Source organism: Urocampus carinirostris, chromosome 4, assembly GCF_059441175.1.
Source record: "Urocampus carinirostris isolate Australia breed hairy pipefish chromosome 4, RoL_Ucar_1.0, whole genome shotgun sequence".
NCBI lineage: Eukaryota > Metazoa > Chordata > Actinopteri > Syngnathiformes > Syngnathidae > Urocampus > Urocampus carinirostris.
The window spans coordinates 23,002,132-23,025,259 of NC_142352.1; the positions used below are offsets into that span (position 1 = coordinate 23,002,132).

The 23,128-nt window shown below is 38.3% G+C and overlaps 1 protein-coding gene across 1 annotated transcript in view; it reads left to right on the plus strand.

The window, feature by feature from the left end:
• Positions 1–2,819: 2,819 nt before the first annotated feature.
• Positions 2,820–23,128, plus strand: part of tox3 (TOX high mobility group box family member 3) — a 77,992-nt gene continuing 57,683 nt past the window's right edge. Inside the window, exon 1 of the mRNA XM_088333917.1 lies at positions 2,820–3,379. Coding sequence (XP_088190043.1) covers positions 3,278–3,379 — 102 coding nt within the window. The 5' untranslated portion in view covers positions 2,820–3,277. The remainder of the gene's footprint in view (positions 3,380–23,128) is intronic.

Genomic DNA, 23,128 nt, shown 5'->3' on the forward strand with positions numbered 1-23,128 from the left:
TGCTAGCTGCAACAATGAAATCATTTTTAGTTGACAGAAGGGTTGATATGGCTGCCCAAGATGGATTGTAACAGTTGAATTTTGTTCAATTCATAATCCGTAGATTGAATTCATAATTTAACTACTGAGTTCATAGCTAAACGGAAAATTGAAGTGTAGTCTGCTAATGCCCCAAAAAAATAAATAATGAAGCAGTATGATTTAAAGGTAATCCCAAACAGATTTATTTTTAATTAGGTACAAAGGGTGCAGATATGTTTCAAAATGTTCCACGCTCCAGGGGACTCAAGAAATTTAGTATCAAAGTTGACCATCTGACTTGTTTCATGCAGAGCTGTGTGTGACAGCATTGAAAAAAAACACAACACTTAAAAGTACAAATCCCAGTAACGCAACATGTGAGGCGACCTTCAGACAGCGATTGTAGTGAACGGTATTACATGGGGGTGGCAGTAGCTCAGGAGGTAGAGCGCTCATCTTGGGATCAAGGGATCCCAGTTCGAATCCCGGCTTGTCCGTGTTACATGTCGAAGTGTCCTTGGGTAAGACACTGAACCCCTAATACCCCCAATAAGCAGGTTAGCGTCTTACATGGCTGCAATACAAGGCCATTATTGGGAAATGTGGAGCACATTGTAAAGCGCTTTGGGAAGTCATTGACTTGAAAAGCACTATATAAATGCAGATCATTTCATTTTTCATTTCTTAATGGTATTACATACCGCTCATTTCTATTTGGAGGTAGGCGATTGTGACTATTTGCTTCTGTTCTTAGCTGCATGTGTCACAATTGGTATAATTTTGTCTGGCTAGCTCCCTGTTGGCGTCAGTGCTTTGGAGGGCTTTCCTGTTTAGTTTGATCCCAGTTGGCATTCGTTGGCTGCCCACTATGTGTTGTTTAGCCGGTTAGTCTTGCATTAGCGCCAGTTCATATCCCAAAGTTTACTCCTGTCCAACTTTTCGTTAATCGCCGTAATCGTTGACGCTCATTAATTGATTTACGGTTAGCCTGGCTTGATCAGCTGGTCTGGCATTAGTGCCAGTTTTGTCATGTCCCTTGGTTTATTCCCGGTGGGCTTCCCTTTTATTGCCACTTTTCATGGTTGGTTCACGGTTAGCCTGGCCGCCTACGTCATGTTTTGTGGTCGGCCAACATCGTGTTTTTCTGTTGAGGCTATGGCTGCCTTCATTGATCGACCCCGGTTAGCCCCCTGTCAGCCAGGCAGCCCCTTTAGGCTGTTTGCTCTTTGTTGCACCCTTACTGCATCCACCTGCAACCTAACACCCAACCATTCAACACAAAAGCTACCAAAACTTTGCTTAAAACACTTGTAAGTTCTTCAACTAATTGATACGTAAAACCATATGGCAACTGGCTTGCTAGGGTTGTGGTGTTTCTCTGATAACTATATATCCGTCTGAGAATTATCCATCCATCTGTCTGTTTGTCTGTCTGTCTGCCTCCCTTTTGGATGAAGAAGACAACACTTCAAAATTACCCCTCGCTTCTTTGTGCTTTGTCTCTCGCTGGTATACTGCTTTGAGTGTTTTGGATTTGATTGCTTTTATTGTCTTAAATATCAAAGTATTTTGCATTGTGTTTAGAGCAGACAGCAACGGTCTGCTGTATACTGTCAGTCAAAAAGCAGGGCGGGTGCACAAGTCATTGTGTTTACCCAAAACAAACAGAAGCATGACACAGCTAGTAGCTTTAGCATCTATTTACATTGAAACCAGCGGGTGCTCCGTGGATTATTATCAAGGATGGGAAGCGACTGAGGTTGCGTCGTAAAAGGGCGCAGGTCCGGCCTTTTGCTATGGCTAACAATTATCTTATGACACCATTGTCGAGCTTGTAGCTAACCTATGCCAGATCCAATATCTATGAAATGGATGTCCTGGTGCTATAACTTGTGGGAGGCCGCGACATTCAGGACGGTTGTATTTTAATCATCGCGGAGACCTGGCTGAAGTCGACGTTACCTGATGCTAGCGTGCTGCAAGCCAGTCGCTCCTTATATGGCCTTCTAACTCTGAAAGGAGAAGGCCTCCAATTTTGTATATTTAACTGCAATTCTGTTTTTATTTATACATCCATCCATTATCTGCCCCGCTTATCCTTAGTAGGGTCGCGGAGGTGCTGGAGCCATCCCAGCTGTCTTCGGGCAGTGGGCAGGGGACACCCTGAACTGGTTGCCAGCCAGTTGCAGGGCACACAGGGACAGACAATTTGCTCGCTCATTCACACCTAGGAACAATTTGGACCGGCGAATTAACCTGACATGCATGTTTTTAGAATGTGGGAGGCAACTGGAGTGCCCAGAGGAAACTCACGCAAGCACGAGGAGAGCATGCAAACTTCACACAGGAGGTTTGATCTCATGACCTCAGAACTGTGCCGCACACGCGCTAACCACTTCGCCGCCGTGCTGCCCTTAATTATATATCTATAGTTTTTATTTTGTTACAGTCATATAATCTCAGGCGATAAGGATGACATCTAGAGGTACATTTGACCTTTGGGGGCTTTTATGAAGGTGCAAATCCGTTTGGCGAATTTGAACTTTTTGCAGGGGTGGTGGGGGCTTCTGGACCCCATTTGCCGCCGAAAAAAAAAAAAAAAGATGGATTATTGTCTATAGATTTTATGCAACAACATGTACTATTCCCTTACATTTTGCATGTTTAATACAGTGGGAATCCCTTTAAAATAAGATTTTAATTTAGTGTATGCCTTCAGTTAGTATGGGCGTGTCCTACCGTGTGCATCTCATCCGCGCTCTTTACCTTGTCGGCGGTCACAACCCGAATCATTGCCAACAACACATTACCGCTTGAGTCTCCAGAGCTCAGATCTGAGCTCACTCTCCCGGTTAACTTGTTCCAACTCATATGCCCGGTCGTTTAACTTAGAATAGGGCAAAGGAGCAAGAGGAGAAGTCGGAGGAGGAGGTGAACCCGCACTTACTCGAGCTTCTCTCGAGGCTCGCTCACTCAGCCACTCTCGCTCCCAGCCGCTCTTTTGTATCCAGCATTTGCGCGTACATGCTCGGCCACTGGCGATCCATGAGGGGCACCTTCTTACAGCTTTCCTGCAAGGATTCCTTGCACGTGGAAGAGGGATAAGTCAAACTTCTGTGAACTTCTCCCACTGCTTTTTCTTTTCACCTCCATCGATCAACACCAGCATCAGGCTCCGCGGTGCGCTTTGGATTGTAAAGCTGAGAAAAGCAACCTTGTAACCCGGCGCGCGGGACTCTCTTCTCCGCCTTTTGACATGGATGTACGTTTTTACCCCAATGCCGGTGGAAATGGTATTCCAGGAGAACCGGCGAACCTGGATTTCCCCCACTGTTTGGGATACTACAACTTTAACAAGGTGAGTGGGTTTGCAGCGGCGGGCATCAAACTGAATTAACACATATTCAACTATTTATTTTCTTTTCGTTTCTTTTCTCATGACTTTGCTACAATAAGCCTCCACTGCAGTAATCCTATATGCGATTTAGCAAACTTCCAAAACTTTAATTCAGGGTGTTAAAAATCTGCAAAGAGCGTCACAAATTTACCATTCAAACTTAAAGGTAGGGCGCGTCTTTTGAGGTTGAAAAGTTGAATGTGGAATCATGTATCTACTAAGTATGTGTTATTAATGCCCAACTGATTTTAAAGAGCCTTTGTCATTTCCCCCCCTACCGTGCTTCTGCTTTTTTTCGTTTAGCAAAGCGGTTCGGGTCAGAACTAATTCCATCTGCTATTTAAAATACTTAAAGGCTGTGTCGTTGAAGGTTTCCTCACAAAAGTAGAAAATAAATGTTTTCTCTGTATGTGTTAACGACTCCCAAGAGAGTAATAATAGTCCTCTTGCTTTATTTCCATTGCTCATATCTGCTTTTATCTTACTTTTATCAGACCTCTTTGGGGCAAAATACATTAGGTTCGTGGAAAGGGTCTGGGGATAGTGCTAGACAGATGTCATGCTTGTCCCTACAGGTTTTTTTCAATTTATATTTGTGGGTGCCGCATAAAAATGGTGAAAGTGAGAAAAGGCCTACTTCTGGGAGAGAGTCCAAACGCCAACCCAAACTGCTAAAAAGATGAAAAATAAAAAGTCTATTTGAGTACGTCTAAGAAATGTTGCGCTTGCACTCAAATAATGAACATGCTGCCCAAGGCTGTCATCACAATTTAAAGCCAGATGGCAGCAGAGAGTAACACACTTTTCAAGTCCTGCACCCCACGTTTCAAACTTGGTCTTATATATATACGGAGTAAACCTTGTCACACAATAGCACAAGGAAACCTACTTCAATAGTAACATAGTTTAGGTTGTAGAACTGCAATGTTTCCCTGAGCAAGCACTAATTACATGAATGTATTCAAACTGTTGAAACGCTTCACCACAAATATTTTTCTTGTTTTTGACTAATAAAAACCAACCTTTTTCTATTGCAATTATGTTCTTTGTCTCAAATGTCTTGAACTAGTCTATGAAGCCCTTAGAAAATCAACATGAATCGTAAATAAAATGGCTATAGCTGTGTGTCTGAAAGGCACCCATAGTTTACAATGACAGTGAGCGGAGCAAAGGAAAAAAAAACTAATTAAATCTGGTGGGGACTCATGAAGATAAGACCATACTGATTGCTTTTTATTTTTTTCGTTTTCCATTTCAAGTGTTTTCATACAACTGCACTAATTCAATACGCCTCAGTCCGGTCATTGGTAAACAATTTTAATTAACATTAGTAGTACCCTTCTCAGCTGCCTGCCTGGAATTCTTTCCAGAGTTTGAGTGGGTATGGAAAGTAAAAGGGCATTTTTTTCTAAAAATACAATCGTTATTACATTTTCAAAACTGGGAATTGCAACACACAGTGGACATCTGTGATCATAACACATGTAAAAGAACACAAAGGTAATAAAAAAAGCTCTTCGACCACCTAAACATAGAGTGAGCGTCTTTGATTTATCACTTTGGTTATTTAAGGATTCAAAGTCACGAATGGTACGCAATGAGTTCTATGGTACTGCATTACATGTATACATCATATTTATTTTAAACTTCATTGTTTTACATTGATTATGGAAAATGATTCTTATGAAAACATATTTTTTCTTTTGGGTCAGTGGAGGTTCGTGGTCAACGACTTGTGGCTTTCTCATTATTATTATAATTTTTTTAAATTACCTTTAAAAATAATAGAACTCTTCCTTACACTAACGACCCAAATGCACGATTTTCATTGTTGTAGTTATGTATGAACCTGTAAACATTAAGTATTTTTTATTTTCAGTAAAACAATAAATCATGAAAAAATGTATACCCTTTGTTACCAAATATACATCCAAACGCTTGGGTAATGTGGAGTTAAAAGATCTATAATTTTTGATTGCAATTGAATTGCAATCTATGCCCTAACTGACATGGTGTTGTTATTCTTCAGTCCATAAAAGTTGTCTGAATTGACGGCGCCTCTGCTGAATTCCGCCAAGTTCTTCACTCAAATATTCAAGGTTAAATAGTAACCGTCACTTAATTTATTACTATGATTAACTGGTCACCCCTTGACTATAACACAGATTTAAATCTTTGTGTCTTTTTGGTTTGGTTGGCTACATTGACGTGCAGATGAAATTATAAAACCACATTATGCTGTCCATTAGACATTACTGTATTTCCAAAAGTCACCTCAATGCATTATTGTGACACATCACCGGGGAGTTGTGGTATGTTTATTAGTGCCGCGATGTTATATAAGGCACACCATTTTTTTCCATATGATGTCAGTGTTACTTGTAGCATTGGTAATATATCACTCTGACAGGAGACTGATCCCCAACTTTTTTCACCCCTCTATTCCCCCCTCATCAAGGTTATCTGGTCTAATTGAGAAAAAAAATACTGGCTTTGTCATATGGTTTCATCAGCTCCATTGTGGCCAACTTGTTGTATGTGCATTATTTCATCATGTCTTCATCAGCCCCAAGAGAATGCTGCTTTCATTTAGCTTTATTTCTTGTTCTTTGCTCACTCCTTAAGTCCACAGATCAAGAGTAATACTTTGTAATAATTAATGGGCTCCAACACAAAATGAAGTGTATCCTTTATGTTTACTAGTATCGATAAACAGGAAAACAACATAAACAAATTTTCCAGCCTAATGACAGCATGATGGACGCTTCTTACATGTTTCATTCAGACGCTCCCTTTATCTATTATTCACTTCTATAAGCATTTCTTTAAGTTTTTGTTCCGCATGACACTATTAAATCTATTAATTCACCCTGGCATAATCTTCAGAAAGATGAGAAAAAAACAGCATTGTTGGGGATGCAAAATCCTCTTTTAACTTGACAGAAAATCCAAAGGAGTGACACAGAGTAAATTAGGTGCCTGCGAAATAACTAATGGAGATGAGATAGAAGAAGAACAAACTGGAACGTCAAACACGAGAATGATTTTGATTTAACATTGGAGTTTCTTCAATCAGTAGATTCTTTATAGTTGTGCGTAAGTGGTGCATTTTGGAATTTGAATGCTAAACATTGGGTAACTTTGGCTGTGTAAAGGTTCGAGTATAGGTGATAAAAGTCAATTGAAAACATTAATAGATATTAAAGGAGAAATCCAAACAGAAATCCGACGTGAGATCAAATTTAAAACATCAGAAATATGAGGCAAATTTTGGTAACCACAAAGTGGTGACATGTCCTTCGAAAACATGTTCGGAGAACTCCCTTTTCCCTTGTTTGTCATCAAGTGTTCCTCTAATTTGCTATATCATATTTCTTCAAACTGTTGACAATATTTCTCTTAGTTGATTGGTTCTTGTGTTGGTGACTCAGCGTTGTGACTCACTTGTTTTGATTGGCTCTTTGGAGCACATGAATCAACATAAGGTTGAAGTCACTTACAGAGCTGCTTTCTTTGTTTGGAAAGCATTTGATCATTCAACTGAAGTTTATTTCTGTGCATCTGATGTTTATTTGTCGAACTGTGTATATTGCCCATACTATGGGACAACAGAAGTTATGCCTGTTGCACGAATACATTTCCGCTACCGTGCTCAAGGCGACATGTTTTTCTGGGTTTGTCGTACTTTTTAGCATTTGTAAAACTACAATGTGATCAACCCAAATGCTTTTGTGAAAGAGACCCTGTGTAGCCTTTATATTTATGAGCATCTGTTCTGGCTTTCACCCTTTATGTTCCTTAATAATGTTTCAGATACAGTATCCATTTAGTGTAGGATTTCATTGCCTCTAGGTTCAGAAAGATTGGAATTACCAACAGATGTTCTTGCAAACTCTTCACCTGCTCTGAATTTTATACTAAAATGGACAAGAATTCCACCAGTGCTTAAACATATGTAGAAACGTACTAACTTTGTAGTAAAAGAGATTGTTACATGTTTTGTGGGTGGAGGTCGGTGGACTGACTAAAAATTGTTTACACATGCTAACATTGTCTTAACGTGTTTCTGTATACTAGCTCTGAATGCTGCAGTATTTTACTCTGAATGTTAACTTTTGCTGTAGGGGTCATTTGTCTTGCTGTTCTCAGTCTCTGTGTAAAAACACAGGAGTGTCAACGTTACTGTGTACGTGCCTAGAAATGACAAATAAACACACTTGGTACATTAGATAAACCCCTTGCTGTGCTTTCATGATCAAGGTTTAACGAAATGCGAAATTTGTGTACTCTTGCTTATCCAATTTCTGAAAAAGTCAGCTTATGTTTTGTTGTTTTGTTTTCTTTTAAATAAAATTGACACTCAACCAAAATCATTCGCTTGCCGACAGCAATAGATGGAAAAAAAATGGGCTTCTTGGTTTTTGGGGGTGGACCGAAATAAATGGGAAGCAGAGAATGGGGCAAGGGGTGCTCAAAATAAGGAAGATATTTAATACCAAAAGGAGTTACATAGGAACAAGGGGACACAATACAAACTGCACTGTCCAAAGAAAACAAAATCTGACATGATCGAAACCAGAAACAAATACTAAACTGGAAATTAAGATGCAATAGCCAAACTATTGGGCACTTAACTACAAACAACATGTCCTAAGAAGAAACCAAACACAAAATCTGCGGTAGCGAGTCATGGGCAAAATGAAGCGTGGCTTTGAAGCTTGTGTCGAGTAAGAGTGGGTGTGACGAATGAAGCCCTAGCTCAAAGCGTGTGTCTCAGACGTCGCGTCCGTTGACAATGGAGTCTTGTTGTAGTCGAGCTCATCAAGCGGAGTTGGTCACGGGACCAGACACCACAACAAAATGTAAATTGAAAATATATACTTTTTAGTGCAACAACAAATAAACTATTAAATACAAGGATACATATGTATTTTTAATGAAAACAAGGCAGAAAAGAAACACATCATCCTTGAAAAACACAGAAACATATACTCAATTATTTACAGATCTACACAAAAAGTTAAATAACACACATTTAGCCTCTAATATACTCAAAGAAATTAAAATAAATGACACAGAATCCATGTTTTTTTTTTTTTTTTTTTACTTATTAATCGCAAGAGGAAAAAAAGCGTCTTGAAGGGATCCGACTCTTGATTGGGTGGGACCGGGCTCCCGTTGATACTTTCAAGAGCCGACTCATAGAGCCGCTTCTTTCGAGAACGACGTATCCCAAGTAGCGAGTTGAGAGGTTCAGAAGACACAGAAAACAACGAGTGAGACAAAGAACATTTCTTTTCCAGACCAAAGTGAAGTTTCTCTTTTTTTATAGTCTGTTGTACTTAAGTTACTCAGTCAGTCATTCATTGTCAGCAATCATGATGCCATATATAGTCAGCCCTCAACCTAGTTTACTCATTGACTCAGTTCAAGCTGGAGAAACCTTGTCCAAGAGACCTAAAGGTTTAAGTCCCACTCCATTTAAAAATTGTTTTCTTTAATACACATATATAAAACAATGAAACATTAAAATAACATGCATGCAGTACTGTCTTTGTTAAGGAAAGCGTATCAACTATAAATATTGATCATTCAGGAGTCTATTGCGACATTAAATAATGCAATTTTGCAGCAGAGGTCAGGAAAGAAATTCATGAAAAAACGGGTGGTGAAACACTGTGTGACACATCTCACCCAAGGTTTCATTGGTTCATGACGCTTCACTTAGCCCATCACTAGCATTAGCAATGACAATAGAAGTGAAAATCACCCGACCATATTTGTTGCCCAAAATGTCAATATAAAGTGTCAGAACCATTAGGGACAAGTGTTTGGTTTTTGGACACGCCTGTACCCTATTCCAAACCCGGTCGGTGCCCTCTGGTGGAAGGAGGAGTAACAAACGCTAACACTTCTTGCAGCTCAGTAACTTTGTTGCTGGGCAGTACTTTACCCCACCGTGTTTTAAGATTTCTTCCTGCTCTTTTTAATTTTAAATAATGGATTCATTAATTTGTTTAGGAAACGTATCATTAAATGTGGGCATTCAATTTCTGGAAGGTGCTCTCATTCAACAGTTTTCTCATTTGAATTAGTATTCCTGTTCTTTGTGGCTTACAGAATCACAAGCACAGAGCAGTTTTATTTGCATTTGCTTTAAAAAAAAACATTCTTTTAAAGCCACATAGAAGTCTCTCAAGTCTCCCATGTTTGCACTGTGGAAAAAAATGTCAGTTGAAGGTTTGCAGCGGTAATTACCTAAGGCATTTACTGGGTCTGTAAAAAGAAACTGATCCTGACACTGAAGAGTTGCAAAAGCGCCACCCCCTACCCCCACATCAGTCCTATTGTGTCTTTATTCCCACCTTCCGCACAATAAGCAGGGAACGGGTTAAAGCTTCGTCTCCTTTAGTCGGGCTTGTGCATCCCTCCAGTGTACACAGCTGGTGCCATTTCATCACACACATTCTAAACATATCCAAACACAACTTAAACTGTGTGCCAGGGAAGAGTGTGCGAATGTATGTGCATGTGTGTGTGTTTGTGTGACCTCGCAAGCTGTTTTTTCAAGCCCCACGGTTGACAGATAGGACTCAAGGGTGCGTGTAAAATGTGTAATTGTACAAGACGTGAATAGCTGATGCTGTTTTTTTCTCGTTTTTTTACAGTCTTTTAATTTCAGCCTGTCAAGAACTGTAGTTTGCCAGATTTATTAAACACCCAATTTTCCAACTGAGATAAAAGAGGAACTATTTTTAGAGCGCCGTCATTGCCTCAGTTCTCTTACATTTTGATGTTGGAACTAACAACTCCACCATGTAATCATATGCACAACCATCTTCTTGCATTAACACAGTTTTTTCCACATTTCAACCTTACCAGTATTCTAAACATGACCGATAAGGTCTTTCAGAGTTCAACCTCTTTTCTTAACTCAAAATAACTTCATTTCCAAAGGACTTTAAAACAAACATAGACACATACATTCATTATTTACATTACACATACATTAGTATGTTTTGTTTGAAGCATTATTGTTGTCTTTGTGCATTTCTCTGAAGACAAGATATGAGTTGAAAACTATTGTTTTTACAAGGCGGACTTCAGGGTTCGTACAACATATTTAAAAATGCCTGAATTTTAATGATGTGTCTTAAGGATTGAAAAGTCCCAGATTTTTAGTTAAGTGCTTATAAATGCTTAAAACTGTTGCAAGTCTGCTTAAAAATCATACCGCCACCGCTCTCTGGTGACTTTGCTTTGCCATTGTATTTCTTCCTTCGTTACCGGCAGCAGATTTGAGTTTGTATGAGACTGACCTATTAAGCGTCATCGCCCCCTACGTGCTGCGCCCTAGACATGTGCATGCTACACCTAAAAAGGGCAGTATTGTCTCTAAAATGTGTATTAGTGCAAGGGTTATACATCATTTATGGGTTTTTATTTTAGGCAATGCAAACAATTAAGGTAGTGATAAATTGTCATTTGAATAACTGAAAATCGGAACTACATACTACTGTCATCTTACCCAACACCTATACGGGGAGTTTTCTTTTATCGAAAATATTAACACACGTATTGTTCAGATCCACAAAAAATATTCCCAAGACCTAAACATCATTTGATGTGATGAATAAAAACCCCATGTGCAAATCGCAGATATTTTTGCGGATCTGCGAAATAAATGATTCACACCGGATCTCTTCTTTTAATGTTACTGAAGAAATTTAGGAAAAAAAAATAGATTTTGAAGTCCTTAAAAAACAAAGGTGTACGCACCCCGTGTTTCCTAAATCAACATAACTTTGTTTCTTCAGCACTTTAAAACAAACATAGATACATACATGTATTATTTTCATTACACATACATTAAGTATGTTTAGAAACAATATTGTCATTATTGTGTATTTCTCTGAAGACGAGATTTGAATTGAAAAATAATGTTTTAAAAAGCGGCCTTGACAAAGGCTCTTAAAAACACAAGCAGGCGTTAATCGGGTCTCTAATTGTAATACTGTATCTTGGAAACGGACATCATTTCAACTCCCCAGTGGTTTTCACAACATTCAGAGGAAATCCACTCCTTAATTAATTACTTAATTACTGTTTTTCACATAAATTAGTAGGGCCGTGCCAGACCCAAGAAAAAGGCATGTCACAATTGTTTTCATACATTCATCTCTGTGATTTGCAAACAATAAAGAAAATCAATTAGTCAATAAAAGACTTAAAACGCATTTTGTTTGTAGTTTATAAACTTAAAAACTGGTCATCAATAATTAAACAGAGTATCCCTGTTATCTTTTTGTCCATTTTCATCAGTTCAAATATGTCATAGGCCTTGACTGTTATTCCTGTTAACCAAGAACAAGTAAATATGCTTTTACATAATTCTATGAACATGTTTTTTGTTGACAAAAAGTTGGAATAACATAACTACAATAAGGTTGTTGCCATGATCAATGTCAGCTAGCTCTAAAATAATGAAATAGCAGGTTGGGCTTTGTTTAAAAAGAATCATGATGATATAACATACTTCCTGTTTTTGTCTTTCTCGTTCCAAACACTTCCTTAAATCCAAATTTTAAAGGCCCTAAATTATGTTTGCACATGTTGACTCAGTGCTATTAGCGCCAGAGCGTCTGTGTGAACCTGCAGCCGTGCGTTCACTCAACAGTTCTTAATATGCTGTTTATCTCTTGGTTGTGTACCTTAAAATGTAGATATGCAGTTTCCAATTTGACAACTATGGACATGGTTTCCTGTCAGCCCAAGAGCTTTCAGATCAAATCTAAAGAATGGTTTTAAGATCTAAGACCGTTAACTATTGATTCAATTGTTTGTTGTAGGCACTGGCTAGAAGTGTCATAGTCTGCTGTCGGTTTTTAAAATGAGACTGTGTATAAAACAGTGATGTTTTAAAATCAGGGCTGTTACTTCTTTGTAATACCTGCTTTCATATTTAGTTTTTATAATAATCATCAAACCACAGAAAGAAGCTGAAATGTTATAGTTACAAGACAGGAAGTCTTTTGATGCTAGGCTTTTTTAATTAATTCCTGGAATGGTTGATAGTATATAACAATTTAATAATGTTTTTTTTGTGATCAGAGACGAATATGACATTTTCTTTACATGGACCGTTTTTCTTTTTTTGGAAATATTGAACATGTTCAATTCTCGTTTCGTAAATGGTTTAAGGGCTTATTATATTATTACAACACACTCGGGAAAATCATGACAAAAATATTAAAACAGGTTATCTAATTTACTTTACCTGAATGTAGAGGTCAGATATTTGGCCCTGGCCAGAACCCAGGCAATCCTTAAGTCAGGTCGGGTCGGGCTTCTCGCTTGCTGTTTTTTGTTTTTTATCTTTTTTCCGTGGAGGTTCTGCACAGTATTCACACAGTTCGGCACACTTGCTTTTACTCAACTAATTATTTGAATGACTGCTTTTTTACTTGAGTAATATTATTCTGACATAACAGTAATTTTACTTGAGTAACACACTTCGGCGCCAAAGTTCGTCACTTGATTTGAGGGACTGAGCCCAAAGTTAACCTGAAGCTGCACCTCGATGCTGCACTTCGGCACCAAAGTACAGCTTCGGGTTTACTTTGGGCCCGGTCCCTCAAATCAAGTTAATGGGTTGGGGTTTGGGCTTTAATACCTGCAAACTGGGACGGATTAGGCTGTATTTTTTATTCCCAATCTTACCTCCACAATGTAGATATTCCGTTATTTTGTCATTGTGTTTCAATCTTTCCAAAAGTCCATTATTTAAATAAAGAAAAGGAAGTTAAAGCTGATTTTTAAAAGAAATCCGATACATCTACTAATCGAAAAAAGTTAATAAAACAATAATTTAATGAAGCCATAGATGGATGCGAAGCATTTAGGGTTCTTCAGACTAGTCGTAATCAAGTGCTGCCTAGCAACAAGAAAAGTTACTGATTTGGGTCACTTTATTGCATTGCTTTAAGTGCTAACAAACCTTCTGTCAAAGTCAATTCAACATAATTGTACACTGATGTAGTCTTGCTTTCCACATCTTTGACAGACTTGATCTCATTAAAAAAGGAGAATGCTCCCTGTCCAGATGCTTTTATACTGAGTGAAGAAGCGCTTCTCAATAGAGCCAGTCAATCACTTGTTGTTGGCTGATTCAATAAGTGTTGTCTCCATGCTCTGGTTCGGGCACACATCATTTTTAAAGCTTTCCAGATGAGGTAGTACTGTTTCATAGCTTTCAGGTGCAACCCTTCTAATGGGCTCATGGGCCAAATTAAAACAGTTGTCTTCTCACTTGACACGACGGATTTAGGTCTTCCATTCTTTTTATGTCCCTTTATCTCAGGAATGGCAAACTAAATTTAACTGAGAGTCCACATTGCAGAAAAAAAACATTCGCACATGGGCCAGACTAGTAGACAAAAGAGAGAGAAAGAAAGTGAGAGAGAGACAGAGAAAAGAGAGAGAGAGAGAGAAAATGAGAGGTGAGAAAGAGTGAGAAAGCAAGAGAAAAAGACAAAAGAAAAAAAGAAATATGACAAGAAAGAGAGGGAAAGAAAAAATGAGAAAAAAGAGGGAGAATGGAGAGAGAGAGAGAAAGAGAAAAAAGAAAGAGAGAAACAAAAAGTACTAAGGGTCTGAGAAAAAAGAAAGGGAGAAAAAGACTTGATGAAAAATAGCAACCGTGGAAGAGGAAAAAGAAAAGGAGAGGATGAGAAAGAGAGATAGTGTACAAAAGAGAGAAATAAATTTAGCTAAAGTTGCTTTGGGAATGGTTTCTAGTTTTGGCGACATCAAGTGGACATATGTAAAACTGCAGCTCCTTTTCTTTTGTACTTCTCTCATTGTTGTCTCGCAGGTCAGATCAAAACCCTTGGCGGGCCTGTTTCGGCCCGCGGGACGCATGTTCGACGCACCCTTTATCTACAATTCAGCTTTCGATCAAGTTTGACATGTCGCATAATACATTTAGAAGATAAAAGTTCACTGTCAAAAACCATTTTTTAAAATAATTTAAGAATAGTTTTCAACAATGAGGTTAGAATTTCTGCCTTTTGGCTGTGTGTTGCTTATGATTTATCTGCATGACACAATCAACACTGCTCCCATTACATGACACAGTCCCATAATGCAATGTGTTACCAGGCTGCACTCAAAAGGAGAACAAAAGCAGCAGGTGTGCAAATATCTCTCACACAGAGCTTAAATATTAGCTTTATATAGAAATGCTCTCACTTTAATGGACAATTGGGTGCGACATGGGACTATTTTTATTACTTAGATAAAAAGCATGGCGGTTATTATTTCAAGGCAGGTTGATAATTGGGCAAAGAAAAGGGTAACACATTTTCCAGGACAGTAGACAGACACACAGTTCATAGGCAAAAGAACATTCTAACAAGAGCAGTCAATCTTTAATTGGTGTGTCTTTTTTCTAAAGATGGGAAGATACATATTATATATATATATATATATATATATATATATATATATATATATATATATATATATATATATATATATATATATAATATGTACTGTATGTACTGTATTTTTTGTATGTATGTGTATTCCATTGCATCACAAAGAAATACCAAAAAAACATAGTTATTTGCATACCTTACAATAACTTAAAAGCCAATTTTTGCGTTGCGTGACACTCAAATCCTTGGATTTTGTTTTGTGTTTGCTTTGAACAAACATTTGCATTCTTACCTTTCCAAACGGTGGTGTTGTACAACAAGGATCTTATATAACGGGGTCTTGAACTAACCAGAAAGACTTTTCAAATTCTCGTAAATATTGTAATCTTGGATGTAAAACTTAACCCAGTTTTATCCAGCCAGTCCATCTCAAATAACTTCAAAGGTTGACTACTGCCAGGAATTTTAACAAACTGGGCCAACAATTAGTTCGTCTCTGCATCCATTCGGTTCTAAGCTGCAGGGCTAAATTGGCTTTATGCCTGCGCTAATAATTAACTACACTTATAATGGCTCCTTAACTATCAAAAAAGAGAAATTGTTGTTACTCATTCATTGTTCAACAGCATATAAATAACATCAATTCTGGCAGATAACTTACAATGTTTTTTTTTAGGTGTTTGTCTTTGGTTGATCAATTATGCCTTCTGCACCATTCCAATGCTACTCGGTCTTCAAATATTCACTGCCTCCAAATCTTTATCTCCAGGTCATCACCCATATTAGGGATTTGCTTATGGAGACTTGTGCACTTTAAGATGGCGTTCATCACCAAAACATAGCTTGAGTGTGTTTTTCTCTCCAACTATGATTATCGATTCACATTCATTTGGACCGTTAAAATGATGATGGAGTTAGGTTAATCTGCCCTGAGATGGTTGGATGATCTGGGCTGATGTAATTTATTGTTCTGCCCAATACAGTACTTGTTCTCATGGTATAATTTCCAATACATGATTGAAATAAGTAGCTGTAGCACTATCATCTCTGTTTTAGTGCTGCTGACCAACCTACGACATTATTTGAACCATTTAAATGAGCATTACTTCCATATAATATAAGCCTTACCTACCAAACCAATAGTTCAACTGATGAGTAAAATAACATTATTGCCGCTTTAGCCTGCTCACTTTAAAACACATGTTTTTGTTTTTTCTTTGACAGACAATTCAATTTAAATAATGTAAAAAAATGAAAAACATCCATCCATTATCTGCACCACCTATCCTCACAGTAGGGTCGCTGGGGTGTCGTAACCCATCCCAGCTATCTTCGGGCAGTAAGCAGGAGACAACTCACACGCTCATTCACACCTAGTGACAATTTGGACCAGCCAATTAACCTGACATACCTGTTTATGGAACGTGGGAGGAAACCGGAGTCCCAGGAGGAAACTCACGCAACCACTGGGAGAACATGCAAACTCCACACTGGAAGGTTCGATCACATGACCTCAGAACTGTGCCGCAAACGCACTAACCACTGCGCTGCCGTGCTGCGCACTAATGATATACATCAAAACAGTAATTACAAAGGGGAAATTTAACTTATTCTTTCTCAACTTAAAACAACATTAACATGAGGATGGTATCATAAATCTGGAGTTTGTTGTAAAACGTGAAAACCAAATGCTATAGTATCATTACTCAGTGGTAAAGTTACATCTAAGAAGAATGCATGATCCGAAACTAGTCGTTTGACTTTCTGGGTAGTGAAAATGTCATGCTCACTGCCTTCGTTTGTCCCAACAGAAGTAGAATGTTCCGGCAAAAAGTGAGATAAGTTATCATGAATGACACTTGATGTACTCTCCGTTATTGTATTAACGGCTAACACTGTCATATTGCACTGAATATCATGTCTTGGGTCTAATCCAGCTAACATTCTCTTTCTACACTGTCTTTCCTTTCTTTACCATGCCAATGCAATGTCAAATCTTTCTCAGGTGTTTCAGTCATTGAAATTACACAGAAAAGGAAATAACATATTTGAGGTTTAATCCATGAAATATCAACTCACATTAATCAGCAAATGGTCTCTTAGAAATTCTTGATCTTAGCTTTGAAGCTTTTGAGAGGTCGGTGCATGTTTGCTTGTTTCCTTTGGCGAAATACTCTTCTGAGGTGGAACTGAGATGGAGGTTTTGACATTGGCAGAGTAGGCCCCGAAATGGTATAACTTGGGTTTTACCCCTCCTTTTTTAAATGCTGACTTTTCCAATACCTGCACAGGCAGTAAAATTGTTCACTCGATGTCTTTTTCTTGGCTGATAAACAAGGAATGGTCTGATTGCCCTGTTTGGAAGGCTTTACTGGCAGCTGATTACAGTGTTAGGTCAAAGTTAGCCAAGGTTAACCGTCCATAATGAAACACTTTGAAAATAATGATACGCCGCATGGTTTTATGAAGGCCTGCTGCTGGCTGCTCTGCTCCACAGTAGTGACCTTCAGCAGCTCCAACAGCTAATCGAAGCTAAGCGCTCTCAGTAGCTGAAAAGCTCAGTTTGCTTACCGGAACATGGTCATGTGTTCTGTTCTGGTGTTGGCCATCCTGTGTGAGTTTCACCTTAAGGCTCAACCTGTTTCATCCCGATCAAAAAGTTGAACTCCGATCAGCTGATTGGTCTGAGAAAATAGCTAATAGCTAAAATACACAGCACATCTGTTTGGGGATTAACAACAGTACAAAATTGGACCTCAGTAATCAGAAGCACATTGCACTGCTCAAATTATTCCAGGGAATGCAGGCTGTTAAAACAGCTCAGTATTGAACACCTGGATTACATTAAATATGTTCCATATCCAGGACTGGTCATAACATAACAAGAGACAGATATAACATTGTTATCTTTGGCTGCAATGGTGAAATGAAACAGGGCTATTGCAATATATTGCATTGTTAATTCTCACAGGGCAGTGTATTGCAGCCATGCATGGTCACTGATTTCAGCAGCAGATTTCAAAGGCAAGCTTGAGGTAACTTCCAACTGTAAAATAACACAAAACAATTATTTCTCAATGCCAGTAGCATCAATTCGGATTACTGATTTTGACGTTGATACTTCTGTCCAAGTATACTAAACAGCAAAGAAGGCATTTTATTGTATTGTAACTTTAACATACAGTATTACATAGGATTTGACTGGCGTATTATTGCTGGTTCTTGACATTAAAGCATGATCATGTCAAAATATAAGACACTATAACATGCTCCAGTGCGATACATTGATCTCAATAAAGCTGCGTTAAATGTTGACATATATTAATATTTTGTTTTGCTTTAACCTAACTTCAGCTACCCATTTGGCATAGTATCTGTCTCTTTCAAATACTGGAGCATATTGTATTTATTTTGTACTGATTATAAGTTTTGCTGCAACTATAGATTTTGTTTGACACATTCATAATCAATACTTAGATTTTTATTTTTAATTTGATTTTTTTTACAGACAAGAACGAATTAAATAAATTAAAAAGAAAGGGGATCTGGCTTTTTCCATTTATCAGCCAAGTACTCTCATAAGAGGCCAGCTTCAAGTAGAAACAACAAAGTAGTAAATCAAAGTGATTTCCTTTGCCAAGTCAGAGCCCCTTGGGAGCTACCTTGGTGCTTAATTAAAATCCAGAAGGATCACGTTTTAAGTGTAGGTGTGCGAGCACTAAATTACAATGACAAATCACACGAGAGCTCAAGTGCTTTCGTTTTATTCATTTATAGCTTTAAGAAGAGCAGACTTATTTATTTTGTCTTGTACAAATCCAATTTGATCTGACAGGGAACCATTTTTTTCTCGATTGCAATGCCTTTTTTGTCTGCCAAAAAAGGGATTGACGTACTGTATTAATCCCCTTATTATTCAAACCGGATTAAAAGTAATTATTTAACCTTACTATGACGGTGTACTGTTTTCATACAGAATATAGTCATTATGCTAAATGACTCTATACTGATATGTTTTTATTAATTGCAAAAGGAAGTACTTCAAATGTTACATTAATTTAAAATTAAACATTCTGATTTCATGTAGAAATGTTTTACAGCATTGCAACCATTTTATTCCATTATACCAGATGAGGAAAACATATTTTTAAGCTACTAATTTAGATACAACATAGTTTGTTCTTGATACTCCTCAACCCAAGAATATCTCCTTTTATTCAGTTTTCATTTTCTTCATCAAGCTTACATACAGCATTAGATGTCAGAGGGCATCGTACCCGTCCTCTGGGCTGTACTTGCCCTCGATCTTTCAGTTTGTATGTATGACATTTCCAGCGTGACACAAGCTCGTCTGGGGTCACAGCATGGATACTGAAAAAAATGCTATACAGTATGGAGATATCTTCTCAGCAGGAGGCTTTGGGGTTTCTGCCCCATGTATTGCTATTTTTTAACCAAACAATGTTATATGAGCTGGCTGGTATTTGTGTCCAATAAACGTTCAGAGATTCCTTTTCAGGACGTAATTGTTCCGCTATGGTTTGAATTCAATAGGATCTGTAGTTTCACTACTCTACCTGCTTTTATTAGTTCTTTTTGAATTTAATAATGTGAACAATAATATGTTAATAATATGAACAAATGTAATTGAATGTAAAGATGAATTACCAGGAGTTGGAGCCAACAGTCTTATTGATCACTGTACTCTGAACAGGTACTCCAAAAATGGATAGTCAGTGCAGTGTGCACACATCATTTGTATCACACACTACATAGTAGATACAACAATTTATACGTACATGCCATTAAGCATCCACTGATAAAAAATGATTTGATCAACTGTTTTTTCAAATAGAAATAGGATGTTTCCATTAAAATTGCCCTTCTGACTGCTGTTAAGTGAGTTAAATAGGGGAAAGCTTTCTCTATGCTTTTCTAGCTCAGTGCCTTCCTGTTGAATTAACATATTTCCCCATTGTTTTTTAACTTGGATTAATTGGCCTAGTGCCATTTGGCTTCGGGATCTACATGCATCGTGCTGAGCGTGTGTACGCCATATTCAGAAAGGCTAAGCAAATTGTCTTGGAGGTGTAAATGAGAAAAGTGAAGTCCATAAAGTATGGGTTGTCTGACCTCATCTATTTTAGCAGAGAAACTCGCCCCCTTGTCCGACAATGCGGGTCAAGGCTCAAGTGCAGAAAATGTCAATGAACCCCTTTCTTTTAAAGCAACTTGCAGTGGAGAAACAAGGGGGATGGGCGGATTAGGGCGGGAGGCACTATCAGGGGGCGACGATGGAGGAGGAAATCAATATAGCAGAGAAGAGGGGGATGGCCGTACAACAGAATATACAAGGTTATTTCAGCGTTCCATAATGGCAGAAGAACTGGAGCAATTTGTGTAATGATGATCTTGTTTGTGGGCGTACAGCAAACGGGTCTTTATTCATAATCGCTAATTTAGTTCTGCTTATTGTTTCAGTTGTGGGTGACAAGCTCAAGTCTTCAGGATTAATTACATGCTTGATCCAATCAATGAAGAAATCAATGGAAGAATAGCAGTTGACCACAAGCTTGTTAACGTTCTTGCATTCCTATGTGACATTTTGTTTGGTGTTCAGTTTGATCTCTAAGGTTATAGTCTATTTATCTGGGACGATTACCTTCCTGGTTGGAAATGTACAAGTTACACTTTATAAGTAGTACTGTTGGATATAGTTGAGGGCGGGTCAAGCATGTACTAAACATAATGTGAAGCCAAGTAGAAGAGAGATATCATACTTGCTTCAGCTTTGACATCAATTTGATGGGAAATGGACACTCGATTTGACATTGTTTGTTTCTTCTATCTAGGTCACTGCCCATTATATTGATAGTCACTGCTGCCCTCTACCTCTAAAGAGACACGATATCCTTATGGAATGAGCTACTGCCTCAGTATCTCCTGTTTAACAAACCAGTACTTAAACAAACTTCTTCTCAGGGCTTCTTTGCAAAAACAAATGTGATGATATATTTATCTAGTCTATCCGGACTATTACAGAGATCCCGAATTGTGTGTGTGTATGTGTGTGTGTGTGTGTGTGTGTGTGGCTGGACAGATTTTTGTTAAAATATACAATGCAGTACTTTAGTCATCTGGGAGTGTCTTTAGCTAGGTCTTGTATCAGGACACCTCCAATAAATACCAACATAATCGATAAACATCTGCTTTGGAGTACTATCGTCTCTAAAGCTACATGTGATCATACTGCCCTTTGGCACTCCTCAGTGGCTTCCTGGCACTTTTTCAATAAACCATGGCCTCAACAACCTCACTGAAGTGGAATGTCCGGTGACGCTAAGCCCGGCAACGCAAAGCCCTGCAAGCAAAAATTGTTTCAAATCTGCTATTTTGGAGTTTTCTTGAATGGACTGCCTGTTTAAGTTCACGACACAGCATTTCAATTAGTTTGAAAAATCGTACGTTGACTTGGCTACTCCAGAACCTTAATTTTTTGGGGGGAGCCATTCTGAGGTGGACTTGCTGGTGTGTTTTGGATTGTCCTGCTTCATGATCCACGAGCGCTTGAGTTTGAGGGCACAAAAAGATGGCCGGACTTACTCCTTGAGGGTCGTTTGGTAAACACCAGAATTCAGTTATACATCAACCATAGCAAGTTGTCCTGGTCCTGCGGCAGCAAAGCAGCCCTGGACTGCCACACAGCCGCCACCATGTTTTTTTTTGTATATCAATTGCTGTGGTATTGTTACGCCAGATGTACGGGCTGCAGACTTTCCAACAAGTTTTTTGACTTATCAGTCCACTGAATGTTTTTTCCAAAAGTCTTCTGTATATTCAATGTGCTTTTGGGCAATTGTGAGACGACTCTTTGTGCTCTTTTGTGATATCAGTGGTTTTCGCCCAATATTTCTCCTATGGATGCCGTTTTTGGCCATTGTCTTTCTTACGGTGGAGTCATAAACAGTAATCGGTCTGTGGTTGCTTTGCTGCCTCAGGACCAAGGCAACCTGCTGTGGTTGACAAAATAATATATTCTAGTGGTCACATGAATATGCTGAAGGATAACGTTCGGACATCAGATAATGCCCTCAAAATAAAGCACTCTCGGATCACGCAGCAGGAAAACAATCGGAAACACACCAGCAAGTCCGCTTCTGAATAGCTAAAAACTCAAAATGAAGATTATGGTTTGGCCAAGTCAATGTCCAGTTTTAAATCCAATTGAAATGCTGTGTAGTGACCCTAAACAGGCAGTTCATGCTAGAAAACCCACCAATATGGTTGATTTTAAATTATTTTGCAACAAATAGAGGGCCAACATTCCTATATGGCGTTGTGAAGAACTAATTACCAATTGTCATAAATGTTTCAGTTTTGCTGCCAAACATGGCACAACTCCCTATTGAGTCAGGGGGGCAGATACGTTTTGATATTTTTGTGCCTTATTAAGTGGAATTCGCATTTCGAAACAGTATTTTGTATTCCCATTTCTGAGTGAGTGATAAATATGCAAAAACACAGAAATTGGGAATGTGGCAAATAGCTTTTTAAGGCACTGTATGTATACCTTCTCTTCCTGTCTTCGCAATGCCTTCTCCTCCCAAATCACATTAGCTCGCAAGCTGCATGTGTAAGCTCGCATAGCCATGTGAGAAACCTGAGATGTGTGCAATAATGTGAGAATAGGGACCCCACTCTCTGCGATATATCCGTTGCACAGCATATGTTATGGCAGACATGTAGGATGGCTTTCTTTCATCTCGAAACGTTTGTTCACAATCAGGTGCTTTGTAGATGTTTGTTTACACTAAGGTACTTTGATTTGTTTGAAGGTATTCACTTCAAAGCAAGACCTTCAAATGACATTTGGAAATGTAAATAACTGAAAAAAACAAAAATAAGATGTTTGGTCTAATGGCTCCAATAACGTTAAGAAAAATCAAGGCAAGTTAGTGCATCGGACTTGTTAATAATGTCTTAGTGCAGCGCCAGCCTCGCAGGTACACACTTAATAGCCCACCAACAAGTAAATGCTTGAAAACACTAATTACCTCTAAAAGCCCACTCAGCCAGGCTGTCACTGCCTGTTCACAGATGTCTTTTCCAGTTGTTTTCTATGTATATATATATATATATATAATATATATATATATATATATATATATATATATATATAATGTATATATATATGTATATATCAGTGCATCCGGAAAGTACTCACAGCGCTTCACTTTTTCCACATTTTGTTATGTTACAGCCTCATTCCAAA